Here is a 14,389-nt window from a genome sequence, read left to right as displayed (position 1 = left end):
CGGTTGCAAGATGGAAACATGTCTTCTCATGAATTTCTTTGAAATAGTTAAATGTAAACAAGTCTAGAGTCGTGCTAGCAGCTTTGTGAGTCTGTGCTCGGCCTTTGAGCTAACTGCTAACATGCTTACAGTGACAATGCTAACATGTTGAGCAGGTTTCATGCTCACCATCTCAGTTTTGCATGCTAATATTTGCTAGTTAGCACTAAACAGTGGTTGGGGGGATTATTGCAATTGCGTGTTTTGCCACAAGGAGGCACCAGTCACCTATAAGAGCTGCTTAGTGGAACCCACAGACTTTATGTTGAGGTTTGCCTCCAGTGGGACTGTTACAGGTTAAGGGCCTTGCATTAGGAGTGACGTGAGGTTCCTGTGATCTTCATGCTCCTGCGGGGCACCAATCTTCATTGAAAAAACCCCTCAAAAATCAGGGATCTAGATCCAATTCACCTCCTTGCCCCTCTGCACCTCAGAGTAATGGACGACAGCGACGTCTCCTGGCAGTTTCACTAAAGGGGAGAGCGAACAGAAAAACAACACCATGAATCCAGCACAGAAGTCTGGACCGATGACCTCGCTCTATAGACCAGACCTGAGCACTCCCCGGCTGTGAGAAGAGCCTCTGTGCTCGCCGTGAAAAACCCTTGAGGCCACAAGCTGTCTCCTGCCTCCTTGACAGACAGGGCTCAGGTGTTGCGCTTCCCTTCCTGTGTAAATTACACACCAGGATTTTGAAAGGTGTCACATTAGACGCAGTATGTTGTCCGCCCCCCCCCCTCTGTCTCTCCCTTCCAGCGCTTCAAAGCCAAACACATACTGTATGTTGTGGAGTGCTGCTGAATTCACGGATCTAGACACAAACGATTTCCGATGCTGTCAGCCCAAATGATGGCAAATACGTGCTTCATCGTTCTTCTGCGCGGGTTTTTCCTGAATAATGCAGCTGAAAACCATAGTAACACAGAAGCACACTGAATAACAATAGATGAGTTAAGGTAAAGCCTCACTGCTGCGTGAACTACTGTACCGACAGCTTTAAGAGATTTTGGGAAGTGAACACCTATTGCTGATATCAACTTTTAATTAAAGACTGTAAAACTATAAAAATAAAAATAGAGGAAAAAGAAAGAGAAGACCATTCACATAATGGGTTTATGTTCCCTACCCGCCTGCCCCTGGCCCCGATCTGGCCTCCTCTCTCTTTTAGAAGGCCTTAATGACTGAACCATTTACATAACTCCCTTCCGGTTTGCAAACGGTTTTCCCTTTATGAGGCCCTCTCCCGTCTCCGAACTCATTCTCCTCGTCCTCTCCCGCTCCCCCGTCTCTGCGGCGGACCAGGTGGAGCCTGGTCGGGGTCTAGTCCGGGCCCAGAGCAAACTCTGTCACATGCAGGGGGGGGGGGGGGAGAGAGAGAGAGAAAGGCAGCCGGGGGAACTGTGCCGATAATCTCTGTCAACAGCATGTCTGAGGGCCCCGGCTGCCTAGCTACTGCCCAGTGTGTGTGTGTGTGTGTGTGTGTGTGTGTGTGTGTGTGTGTGTGCAGAAAACCAACTGGTGAAGTGTGTGTCTGCTTCTTTCCGGTGTGTGTGTGTGTGTGTGTATGTGTGGGTGTTTCTATTGATATAGAGCGTGGTAAATCGAATAGTTTCAGAACAAAAGTCGACACACAGTGACTTTAAATTGACACATTCGGTCGGACAATTTGTTGGTGTATGGGGTTCAAAACATTGAAACGTAGATATTCGCTTTCTTGCAGTAGAGTTGGATAAGACGACCGATACCACGACTCTCACGCCTGTGTGCCGCTTAGCTTAGCATTGCTTGGAAACAGGAGGAAACAGCTAGCAGGCTCTCCAAAGTATATAAAAAAAAAACAGTTACGAGCACACTCTCTAAAATTTGACCCACCAACACGTCATATCTTTTATGTTTCGTACACATATCAAAATGTACAAGAGGACAAGTTGGGGTTTCGCGGGGAGTTACGTGCTGCAACTGTTGCCCGGCAACCAGCGACAACGACTTCCTGGAAAATAATATGTTTGTGGTGTGATAACCAACCAATCACACTTCAGATAAGATATGGATGGAAACTAACCACATTTAAATAGAGACGATGGCTGCGGTGATCCAATCGAATGTAATGACTCTTTCCATGTGCAGACGCTCGTGTGTTTGAGCTGCAGATGTAATAAAAGTTATTATGCCTCCGGCTTCATATTTGATGCAAACGGTTTGACCTCGGGCAAGAAAGCCCAGCATGTTGAACTGTTCCTTTAACCTTTCTGCCGATTGTTTCCTCGATTTCACGTATTTAAAAATGAGTTGAAATCATTTCCTCCATTCACTCGCAGCAGCAGTCGCCCACATGAGAGCGAGGCCTCTTCACCCCGTGGCACTAGGTGAGGAAATATGTAATCTGTTTGGCACAAGGCAGCGCTGCTTTTCAAGTGGGCACGAAGCGCGGCGTTGCGGAAGAACAGAATGGCTGTGTGTTCCTCTCTTCTTCTTCTTTTTTTTTTTTCTTTTTTTTTGGCATTGGCATGTGCACACACGCCTCCTTCATTCAGGAGCCACTGCAAACAGCAGAGCCTAGGGCCTCCTTTCATACATATGCAGGAAGAATGGGTTCGGAGTGGCTTCCAGGACACATACCTGTCTGTTGTCGGATGTCAAAACGTGGGACTGTGACATTTCAAAAGGCCGCAGGCACACATACGCCCATACAGAGGTTTTATTTGGGGGGGGGGGGCTGAGTGGCCTGAAGGTTATCTCTTTAAAAGAACGAGGGATTTCTCAATGGGATGTGAACCTCTCCAAAGTCGTAAACCAAACATTGTATCATGAATGTGTGGGGTAATTCCTTGTGGGTGGGTTCTCCTGCATCGGCAAGTTTACTTCACTTCTTTCTGAGAATTGTCTAAACTTTTTTTGCATAACCCTGTGAGGCAAACCCCACCCTTCAGCTCTGAAATAAGACTCAAGAAGTGACTAAAAGAAGAAGTAGATCCATTTCTCTAAAGACACAGTGAAACAAGCTACAAGTTGTAGTTTGTGCGTCACTGTTACGTTCATTTAGCTCTTGTTATATGTTAAATATATGTCCAAAAAGATTTGCTATGCAAAGATGTACTGGAGTAACGTCTAACTGAGCGGAGAATGAAATATGCACCGTTAGCACTGAAAGCACTGTTAGCAGCAAGCCGCCGGCTCACCTGCCACCGTGTTGAGAAGCAATCTCAGATACAGCACCTTTGTTCACGCGTTCACCTGTTGAGGTGTGTGTACAGTTTTGTAGGGAGGAATTGTGAAAGTACCTGTGCAACAAATCCACCTGAAACGTCAACGCCAGTGAACGTCCAGGTTTGTGTCAGCGAGGAACTTATGTCGAAGACACAAACTGACACCGGCTATTTAGCGAGGGTCAAAATGACTTCATAGGCAAATAAAAAGAGCTCCACCAATTGTCACATCCGAAAAACAAAGCCCTCTTTTTCACCTTTCGCTAATTAAAAAACAAAAACAAAAACAATTTTCTGCCCTCAGTATTCACTGAACCTTCTGAAGTTTTACGCCTGAGGAATTGACAATAAGGATAATGACAGTCGGCATCGCGTAGAACTTAATCTTGCTTCCTTATTTCCAGCGTGCAGTCATTCCCCTCATTGAGTGCTTTGCTCTCGTTTTGTTCCTCCATGAAAGCAGAACTGTGCTCAAGCATGTAATTAGTTTCCATGCTGACAATAGAGAGTGATATGAAATTGACTATGGAGTATATTCAGAGCCAAACTGCAGCAGAGGGTAGAGCGGGTTGTATTTACACTCACGTAATCAACTCTACTCATAAAAGGCGAGCAGTATATACGAACTGCGGCACTTCCTCTCAGGTTCATTTTCTCGTTAGAACTAAAATCCCTGGAGATAATTTACATGATACTGGACTGATAGGTAGGTGTGAATAGAGATATTCATGTGTGGATGGCGTGAGAAATAGTTGGTGAGTTGTTGTGTTCACCAGGAGTGTGGGGGGGGGGGTAAAGAGTGAGGCCTATGTGCTGGGAAACAGAGAAAGCTCCCGTATATCCGAACATGAGCGTCTCCGGTGGACTATGAGCCGCTCAGTGCGCTGACAAAAACCTTCCATTTAGTCTCCACAGAGCCGCTCACTTTATACCCGATGACATTTTGGAGTTTCGAGTGCGAGCTCTCCGGTTTCCGGAGGGACCCGCGCTCCCTTTAACTCCGTCATGTGTGGAGAGCCTTGACACGTGGAGTCGCGGAACTCCTGGAGAGCGACCTCCTCGTGTTTTCACAGTAAACAGCCCCCTCCGAAAAAAAAAGCTCCCGCTCCCTCTCCTCCGTCCCCGAACAGCGGCCTCCTTTCAGGGCCATCACTTAAGGGCCCTATTAATAATTTGACAAGTTTTCTCAAAGATTAATTACGGCCAGTTTCGAGGCCGCAATTATGCAGGGCGGAGAGACTGCGTAAACCTTCTCCAGCTCCATTTCCAGGCCCAATTTTCCACTTATCAAGATGTCAATGGGGAGGAGAGGTTGGCCGACAGCCTCTCTGATGCATGGATCCCCGTTAATAAACAGCACTTACTGGCAAACGCTCTCCGATCCGCTTGCAGGCGGCCGAGATTGAATGCGGGACCAGAGTCAATAGGGCCAATCTTTTAAGGCCAGGACAAAATAAATCTGCACCTGGTTGCATTAGAGTTAGCAAAGTGGTAAATCTTTCAAGTTTGTTCGGATGATAATGCCAAGATTAGCGTTTCCTCTCGACGTGACAGCTGCGCAGGAAGTGCAACAAGCGTCTACGTTTAATGTTTACCCTGTTCATCACCATAGTTGAGCATGTCAACATTTGCTAAGCAACAAAAGCCAAAGTACAGCTGCGGATAGCGGGAATATCATTAGTGTAGCGGCGGTTGGTCGTAAACATTTGACCTGATGATGACATCAGAGAAAAAGTTCAGGGATCATCGAATTCATTAGGATTCATCCTCTGGGGATAATAAATGTAAAAAGCTAGAAAGGCAAACTCTAGTAGTTGTTAGCGACGCCCTCAAACCCCTCAAAGCAGCCGGTGCTGGAGTTTGACCCACTTGTGGCCCGATATGATGAAGTGTTGAACTTGTGACTGCCGGGTGAGGTGGCAAGTAGCAGCCAGACACCGTACATCACCACTGAAGAGTGGAAGGCTCCTGTCCTCCGCAGCAGATGGTTGGTACCGAGCCAGCCGGCCTGCGCTCGAGTGTGTGTGTGTGTGTGTGTGTGTGTGTGTGTGTGTGTGAGAGAGAGAGAATACAATGCAGCGAGTGTCCCCATGCTGTGGTCTGCCAGAGATAAGAGCCACCTGCCTGTCCCATTCCCCCCTCTGCTGAGTTCAAACAGAGCCCTCAGTCTCACTGCAACTCATAGAACTTGACAAATAACGCATGTTATCAATGCACGTCCTTCAGGGTGTAGAGGTCAATCAAGTGTTCTGTACAAGTGCTTTTTGTAGATGAGGCTCTGCTTGCTCATCTTAAGTTTAGAAAATACTTGTTTTTATCATGCAGGGTTAGAATAAACAAAGTCTACTTACTGCTACTTTCTAAGATTAGTATCAGCTCTTGTTGTCACGACGTTCTCCTCTATGTGCATGCTAAACCTTTATCATCTATGCATGCACTCGGTGAGAAGGAGGGGGGCGGAGAGGTGAACTCGGAGCACAAAGCCCGGATTGTTCCTCCTCGCTTGTCTGTCCGTGGCAACAATGAGCCATTCATTTGCCCCGCGATGGGCCCTAATTAATTCCAACTTTACATTCTGACCTACAATCTCCCCCCTGCTCATCCCCTGTTTCCCCCCCGATCCATCAATTAATGCATCCAGCCACATGACTTCACCCTCTGTCTTCATCTCCTTCACTGCCACGTCTATTTGGGCCAAAAAAAAAAAATGCTAGTTTTACTTCTGCGCCGAGCCAAACGTCATCACAGGGATTACAAAGCCAGTATCCAATTATTTGTTTAGAAAGATTTCTTCTGCATATTCCTGATCATCTAAATGTTGTAAGTCCAATAACCGCTCTGCTTTTAGCTCTGGCTTGGTCCCCACCTACCAGTACCTGGATCTTTTGGTGCTAAATCCAAGATAAATTCGCTAACTTTGTCTGCATAATGTTTGGTAGTGGGCATCACACACACACACACACACACACACACACACACACACACACACACACACACACACACACACACACACACACACACATTAAAATGGTCCCTTTGCTGCAGTCTCATTCCCCTGCTCTCCCCCTGACGAACAGAGATTGGCGCTGTTTCCTTTTTCCTGCCCTACATCCGAAATGCGAGGAGCAGGAGGAGAGGAGAAGCGAGCTGAATGAAGAGAGAGCGAGAGAGAGAGAGAGAGAGAGAGAGAGAGAGAGAGAGAGAGGATGGAGCATGGGGGGGTTAACAGAGAGACAGAAAAGAGAGGCGAGAGAGGGGATATAGGAGGGAGAAGGCATGAAATGAGTGGGAGGAGGAGGAGGAGGGGGAAGGCGTCTGTGGTGGGGCACAAAATGAAGAACAGAGGCTGCTTTGTCGATAGCAACAGCAAACTTTACGGCGATCATTTGCTGCTCTCGCTCCGCGGCCTCAAAGAGCTGCAGTCTGTTTGTGATGGGAGTGTGTGTGTGTGTGTGTGTGTGTGTGTGTGTGTGTGTGTGTGTGAGAGAGAGAGGGTCCACAGTTGTGAGAATATGTGCCAGAGTGTGTCTGCGATGGCGTGTGTGTGTCTGTTTGAGGCTAAACATGAAGGAGCTGTCTTCAAGAAACACATGGAAAAGACACACACACACACACACACACACACACACACACACACACACAGACAGGATATTGGGGTGGTTAAAGAGGCAGTAACATGAAGCTCAGCTTGGCACAGGTAGACCAGATTCTTGATAAGTAACTTCCTCTTTTGCACAGAGGGGATTCTGGGGAGGCCAACAGAAATATCAAACAGAATTTCTCTGGCTATAAAGAATAGGCGATTGGCTGAAGGCCATTATACACATAATGTTTCGAGGGTCATGCCAAAATGTGTTTGTCGCTCGTCATGCCAACAATTACAAATCTTAACTTGCAAAGTCAAAATGTCACTCAAATGTTGGCTTGGCGTTCACTCCGAAGCATGAAACGACAGAGACGGGACTGATTGCATAGCGGAGATCTTTTTAGACTGTGGTTTCTCACAGAGACCGACTGAAAAGAGAACGGTCAAAATCGCTGGATCCTACAATTCCCACAATGCAACTCAACATATGGATTGCTTGGTACTGTATAGAACCCCCCCACCCTCCCGACTAATCTCCTCTTCAGCACACCAACAATCCTCGTCATTGTTGACAGCCAAACCACTCGTGAATCTGTTGGAGCCTTTTTTCTGCATCTTGTCTCGTAACAGGCACATAAAAGTGGAATGAATAGTGGTTGATTGTGTGGAGAGCAAGGGGAAAGGGGGGGGGGGCTAAAATCTAGGCTGCACGGGTGTTTATCTACACGTGTCCATTTTGAACACGACACCTTGCCGACTGCAGCTTTGCTGTCAGCTCGTCACACGTTACGACCGCAGAGTGACTCTCTACGGCTCGCAGGGATACACAACCGTACTAAATACTTTTCTAAGATAATTATACATCCAGACAATGTGTGTAATGCTGACGTTTACTAAGTGGATCGTCAAAAGTACTGCATAAACAGTAGGAATTGTTAGCTAAAGGTTGTTTATAAGCATTTAAATTAATTAGCAAGAAGAAATGGATAAAAAACTTAAATTGTTGTTAAAAGTGATGATAAAAACTGATATAAAACATAATAAATGTGCAAGCTGGGCAACTACAGTTCATTCTACCAGTTTGAGCTGATTAAAGCAAACAAACAAAAAAAAGTCTTAAGCCTACAAGGGCGCATTATTTTCTCTAGGAATGTAAAAACGACTCCTGCTCTTATAAAATGCAGAATTCATCACACGACCGCTTCGGCTCTCTGTCTTGAATGCAGCCACTGAACCTGCCCACAGGCGCGGACACCTAATAGTCCACCCAACAGTCCACCCAACAGCCTTAAATAAGCAAAACTCAAGTAGGCGTGATGATTTCATTGGCTGCGCCCGGTGCCGAAAAGGGAAATGTATGTAATCTGACTCGGCGATCGGCCGCATGTAGTAATTTCATGCAGATTTTAGTCAATGGAATGCAGTTACTGTTGTGTTTCATGTATTACCTCCATTGTCACTTGTAGAGGGCGTGAAGCTATCGCTAAACTCAAGATATATATATATATATATATATATATATATATTTCTTTTCCAGAAGAAGTAAGTGAAAAATAAATGCTTGTTTGAAGATGTCAACGAGATTTAAAGGATTGCTGGGTTAAATCATTTTTTCGCAGCGTCTCCCTCCCTCTCTGGCCCTGACACACTGAAGGCTTCTCTGAGGGCCCCATTCATCCTCCTCTCCCTGTGTGTCACAGCCAAGCCCCGGCTACAGCCATGGCTGGGTCGTACAGTGTGTGTGTGTATATATATATGAGAGAGAGAGAGAGAGAGCGAGAGAGAGAGAGAAAGAGAGAGAGAGAGAGTGACTTTGGGTTTGTAAGGGTCTCTTTCTTCTGGGTCATTGAGCGCAGGTGACCACAGGAAGTTGTTTTCCAGAGCTTTTCCAGCGGTGTGTGTGTGTGTGTGTGTGTGTGTGTGTGTGTGTGTTCAGCTTAGGGCTGTCTCACCACAGGAACTTCCTCTTTGGGCACACACACACACACACACACAACACATACACGCATGCATGCACAGTCACCTGCGCACACAAAAATCCCTAAGGGGCAAGCCCTCCCATGTATGTTATTCATCCAGCGTTGGTGTCAGAGCGCGCGGAGGAAAGAAAAATCAATGTTAATGGCGGTGTGTTCAGGAGACCTTGGAGACTTCAGCATTGATTTTGACTTTTGCTTTGACACAACGTCGATTTAGCGGTCGAGACATCACAGGGAGACCAGCTCCTGAACTTATCCGAAGCAACTCCTGATACATTTCTCTTTCGCCTAATCAAGGCACTCCCAATATTGACAAATCTATCTCGAAGTTGATCACAGTAAGTCATGAGTTTGGCCTTTAATGGTCAAGTCCTGGCAGAGGTGCCTCATTATTTTGATAGGCAACTTAACTAGCAGGAAAGTGCCACACTTCTAAACCAAATGAGCTCAAGCGAGACTCTGTTTTCTATATTAATCAAGCAGGCATTCCGAGCTGAAGGAATTCTGCTGTTTTTGGCTCGGGGCCAGCTGCAGCGCTACTTCTTAAGACGCCTCACAGTGAAATGACATGTTAAGTGTGCGGCATGTTTTCTCTAACGTTGGGGTCCCTGCAATGAGGCAATCTCTGTCTAGTGGCCTCCGGCGAATCAGAGATGGAACGCTGGGTAAGTTCTGTAAACACGTACTTACGCTGACTTTATCTGGACAAAATGCACTTCAGCAGTACAAGAGACTCATTATGGAACATTTGGTCCACATTTCCAATGGCTATTACACATTAAAGTCAAACTAAAATGTATATTCTCCTCACTCTTTTTAATCAGGAAATAAGAACTGTACTGCAGCTATTTTTCCATTTCTCAAAAGAGGATAAAACTCTTTATGTGGACATATTAGTGTCAATAGCATCTGAGCTTCGAGCCACTGGGTGGATGTTTCCCATGAGGTTGAGTGACATCTGAGGACCGGCGTTGCTATGAGACGCCCTGTCAAAGTCCGCTACTGACAAGGTTGTATCAAAGTCTATGAGAAAATAACCCTACTTCTGATTTATTACCTCAGTAAACATTGTAAACACGAGTAATGTACTGAGTCACAGAGTTACGTAAGGAGACACAAGTTAACGTAAGGAGACACTGAGTAACGTAAGGAGACACAAGTTAACGTAAGGAGTCACAGAGTAACGTAAGGAGACACAAGTTAACGTAAGAAGACACTGAGTAACGTAAGGAGACACAAGTTAACGTAAGGAGTCACAGAGTAACGTAAGGAGACACAAGTTAACGTAAGGAGTCACTGAGTAACGTAAGGAGACACAAGTTAACGTAAGGAGTCACTGAGTAACGTAAGGAGACACAAGTTAACGTAAGGAGACACTGAGTAACGTAAGGAGACACAAGTTAACGTAAGGAGTCACTGAGTAACGTAAGGAGACACAAGTTAACGTAAGGAGACACTGAGTAACGTAAGGAGACACAAGTTAACGTAAGGAGTCACTGAGTAACGTAAGGAGACACAAGTTAACGGAAGAAGTCACTGAGTAACGTAAGGAGACACAAGTTAACGTAAGGAGACACTGAGTAACGTAAGGAGACACAAGTTAACGTAAGGAGACACTGAGTAACGTAAGGAGACACTGAGTAATGTAAGGAGTCACAGAGTAACGTAAGGAGACACAAGTTAATGTAAGGAGTCACAGAGTAACGTAAGGAGACACAAGTTAACGTAAGGAGACACAAGTTAACATAAGGAGACACTGAGTAACGTAAGGAGACACAAGTTAACGTAAGGAGTCACAGAGTAACGTAAGGAGACACAAGTTAACGTAAGGAGACACAAGTTAACGTAAGGAGACACTGAGTAACGTAAGGAGACACAAGTTAACGTAAGGAGTCACAGAGTAACGTAAGGAGACACAAGTTAACGTAAGAAGACACTGAGTAACGTAAGGAGACACAAGTTAACGTAAGGAGTCACAGAGTAACGTAAGGAGACACAAGTTAACGTAAGGAGTCACTGAGTAACGTAAGGAGACACAAGTTAACGTAAGAAGACACTGAGTAACGTAAGGAGACACAAGTTAACGTAAGGAGTCACAGAGTAACGTAAGGAGACACAAGTTAACGGAAGAAGTCACTGAGTAACGTAAGGAGACACAAGTTAACGTAAGGAGACACTGAGTAACGTAAGGAGACACAAGTTAACGTAAGGAGACACTGAGTAACGTAAGGAGACACTGAGTAATGTAAGGAGTCACAGAGTAACGTAAGGAGACACAAGTTAACGTAAGGAGACACAAGTTAACGTAAGGAGTCACTGAGTAACGTAAGGAGACACTGAGTAACGTAAGGAGTCACTGAGTAACGTAAGGAGTCACTGAGTAACGTAAGGAGACACTGAGTAACGTAAGGAGTCACTGAGTAACGTAAGGAGACACTGAGTAACGTAAGGAGTCACTGAGTAACGTAAGGAGTCACTGAGTAACGTAAGGAGACACTGAGTAACGTAAGGAGACACTGAGTAACGTAAGGAGTCACTGAGTAACGTAAGGAGACACTGAGTAACGTAAGGAGTCACTGAGTAACGTAAGGAGTCACTGAGTAACGTAAGGAGACACTGAGTAACGTAAGGAGTCACTGAGTAACGTAAGGAGTCACTGAGTAACGTAAGGAGTCACTGAGTAACGTAAGGAGACACTGAGTAACGTAAGGAGTCACTGAGTAACGTAATGAGACACTGAGTAATGTAAGGAGACTCAGTGACATTTCTGTATCAATTCTTTTTTTGTTGTCCTTGCAGCCTTCGGTGTTATCCATTCTAATTTTGTTCTTTTTGCACATCAGCATCCCAAAGCTCCCTTCCCCTGCTGCCTCTAAATATTCTCCATGTATCATGGCAGCAAAGCCAAACAGAGGAGCCTTTATCTTGTGAAATATTGCACCTGTGCCCGTTGCAGAGTGGACAGCTTTGGCCGGGAGCCTCTCCCTCTCGTATATATATGCCCCTCTGTCATGTCACTGAATGTTTGGAATCTAGAGGAATCCCAGGTATGCCACAATCTCTGCAGCCATTGACAAATTTCTGTCTTCGGGCCGGGGAAACGCACATACAAGCGCTCTCATGTTCACGTTATAGACACACAGACACACACACACACCTTGGCTCGGCCGGGCTGTCATCATGGGCTTGTCAGCGTGCCGCACCTGTGAATGGTAACAAGACCCTCAAGGCTCGCGGTCCTCTCATAGCTGCCTGACAGACTCAAGAGATCAATTTCCTGCAACAGAGAGAGCATCGGGAATGCTAAAGGTTTGCCTCGGATTTTAAGCTAGAAGCACACTAGAGCACACTTTCCCTTTTTTTAAAAGACATAATCGGCTTTGATATAATAACAATACATAAAAAAGAACATCAGTGCAAATACTCATAAAACAACAACCAGTGGGTTCCAAACAGGGCAGAGGTGTTAGGGTTGTCTCTCAGTAAACCATTTCCTGTGCAATGTGTGCATGCACGCATTTTGTGGTTAACTTGTGTAAATAAAGAGTCATTTGGAGTTGTCAAAAGCAACAGCATGAAGCCACAGTTCACCTTCATTGATTGTAAAGCTGATCCAACACTGGATAAGCTCAGATTTAACCAACATCTGCAACATCTTGTCCACTCTATCAACCTATCTTTTTGTGGGGGAAAAAAAAGACGTAACTCTGCACAAATGAACAGCGGAGAGTTAATCAGTTGATTCATTTAATTCTAAAGTTATTCTTTCATGTTCGTTGAACGTATAACTTTATTTAAGCAGAAAAGTGTCTTTCACAGTGTCCTGGCCAAATTAAAAAAAACATTTTAATGGTCAAGTATCAACTATCTTTGAGTTTGAAAAAAGAACAATGCAGTTTTTGCCCCAGTGACCAGTTGCACAGGAGCAAATGACCACTTTTATAACACTTTGAAAATATCGGGATCACTGCCCCCGATGAGTGTTTAACATGACTAGCATGTAATATCCCAGTATATCATTGTGAGCTAAATCTAAAAGCAGCTTTCCCACAGACTTTCCTGTCAAAACAAAACCATTAATAGAACGCCTGCGCCTTTCTCAGAATTCACTAAAAGGCAAAACAGGATTAAATACAAACACAAGCCTGGAGGTGTTTCAGTATTTCACACTTAATGTCACATCGCAGACGAGTGCAGCCCGTCTTAGTTACAGTCTTTGAACCTCCGCGACACACCCGGCGCATCATTACGTTTGAGCGATAGAAAGGGCGAAATCGGTTTTTAATGGAGCCGAATGGCACACGAGTTGATCATATCTTCGTCTTCCGCAGCTTTGTTCCACACCATCGCACTCCCTCCCCTCGCACTACCTCCAGCTCGCTACAGAAGGATGACAATGGAGACGTATACAGTGATATCAGCCCTGTGATTCCTTCTCTCAGTGCGCTCGCTGACACCACGGCCACTTAAACGAGGTTTCACGTCTTCCTTTTCTTCAGAGCTGAGTGGATTTCAAGAGAGCGTGTAGTCTGCTAGACCTGTTCTTTATCACAGCTCCAGTTATGTCAGCGTAGATTTGACTCCCAAATGTCCTCCCCCTCCTTCCTCGTGCTATAATTTGAATAATTCAATGCCACTATTCAGGTGGAGGTTTACATGATGTCACCGAGGTGAACGGGGCACCTGGAAAAAGGAGAAGCTGGCTTGCAAATGTGGCTGGAAAAAGACAAGACAAACTGAAATATGGAAATATATTTGCCTGTTGCATGTTAGTGAGAGCCATGCCTGTGTAAAAAAAATGCATCAACAGAACGGTGTAGCATGCATGGGAAAAGCTTGCTAAAGCTATAATATATATATTATTCAACCACTAGCTCTCAACCTTTTCACAGCCAATTGATTTGTTTTGAGGGTCCTGGAGGGATTCAACCCCTTCACGTGTCTTTTGGAGCTTCCGCATTCAATCCACTTATCAGTATTTTAAGGGAGCCAGACAATTCTCTTAGGGCTCAATGGAGTGTGTTGGACTTAAGTTCAGCAGGTGGCTAATGCTAATGCTACAGAATGCTAATGGTGCTCCATGTCTGCTTGATGTGTAAATAGGCATTTGTCTGCTAAACTGTTAGACTGAACTGGCTGAAGCTATGCGAGCGCTAAACGGCTGCTATTCTCCTCATAGAACGTTAACTCTGACTGTATAATTCATAGTCTGACGGTGATTACACACGTGAATCCACATGTGCACGCACCCTCCCAAAACACGCACATAATTGCCACCATCACTCACTCTCTCACACACACACACACACACACACACACACACACACACACACACACTAAATGCAATGTGGTATAGTGAGCTGTCAGACCGCACTAATTCCTCTTTTTATGTGCGTCTGTCCTACTGTGTAGCGGAGGGATCAGGATTGCCTTTCAGGATAACAACTGAAGCTCTAAGCTCTTAGTGTGTGTGTGTGTGTGTGTGTGTGTGTGTGTGTATCTGGGGGAACAACAATTGGCCGCTAAGCTGCAAAGAGCCTTGCAGCCACGGTGTCGCCAACAAATATCCACTGGCTGTC

The 14,389-nt window shown here is 45.4% G+C and overlaps 1 protein-coding gene across 2 annotated transcripts in view; it reads right to left on the bottom strand.

Annotated features, from left to right (window-relative positions):
- The window catches only part of LOC137878928 (gamma-aminobutyric acid receptor subunit alpha-5-like), a 152,679-nt gene that overhangs the window by 71,710 nt on the left and 66,580 nt on the right, over nt 1-14,389 (bottom strand). The window contains exon 1 of one of the 2 annotated variants that reach the window (XM_068719446.1): nt 11,968-12,054. The exons of the other annotated variant lie outside the window; for it this stretch is intronic. Coding sequence (XP_068575547.1) covers nt 11,968-11,992 — 25 coding nt within the window. The 5' untranslated portion in view covers nt 11,993-12,054. Of the gene's footprint in view, nt 1-11,967; nt 12,055-14,389 lie in introns of those variants that run through there. 2 annotated transcript variants of the gene reach the window in all.

This window comes from Cebidichthys violaceus, unplaced genomic scaffold (genome assembly GCF_023349555.1).
Source record: "Cebidichthys violaceus isolate CVI_PGR_0920_01 unplaced genomic scaffold, fCebVio1.0.p SCAF_24, whole genome shotgun sequence".
NCBI lineage: Eukaryota > Metazoa > Chordata > Actinopteri > Perciformes > Stichaeidae > Cebidichthys > Cebidichthys violaceus.
This window is presented reverse-complemented; position numbering and strand designations above follow the sequence as displayed.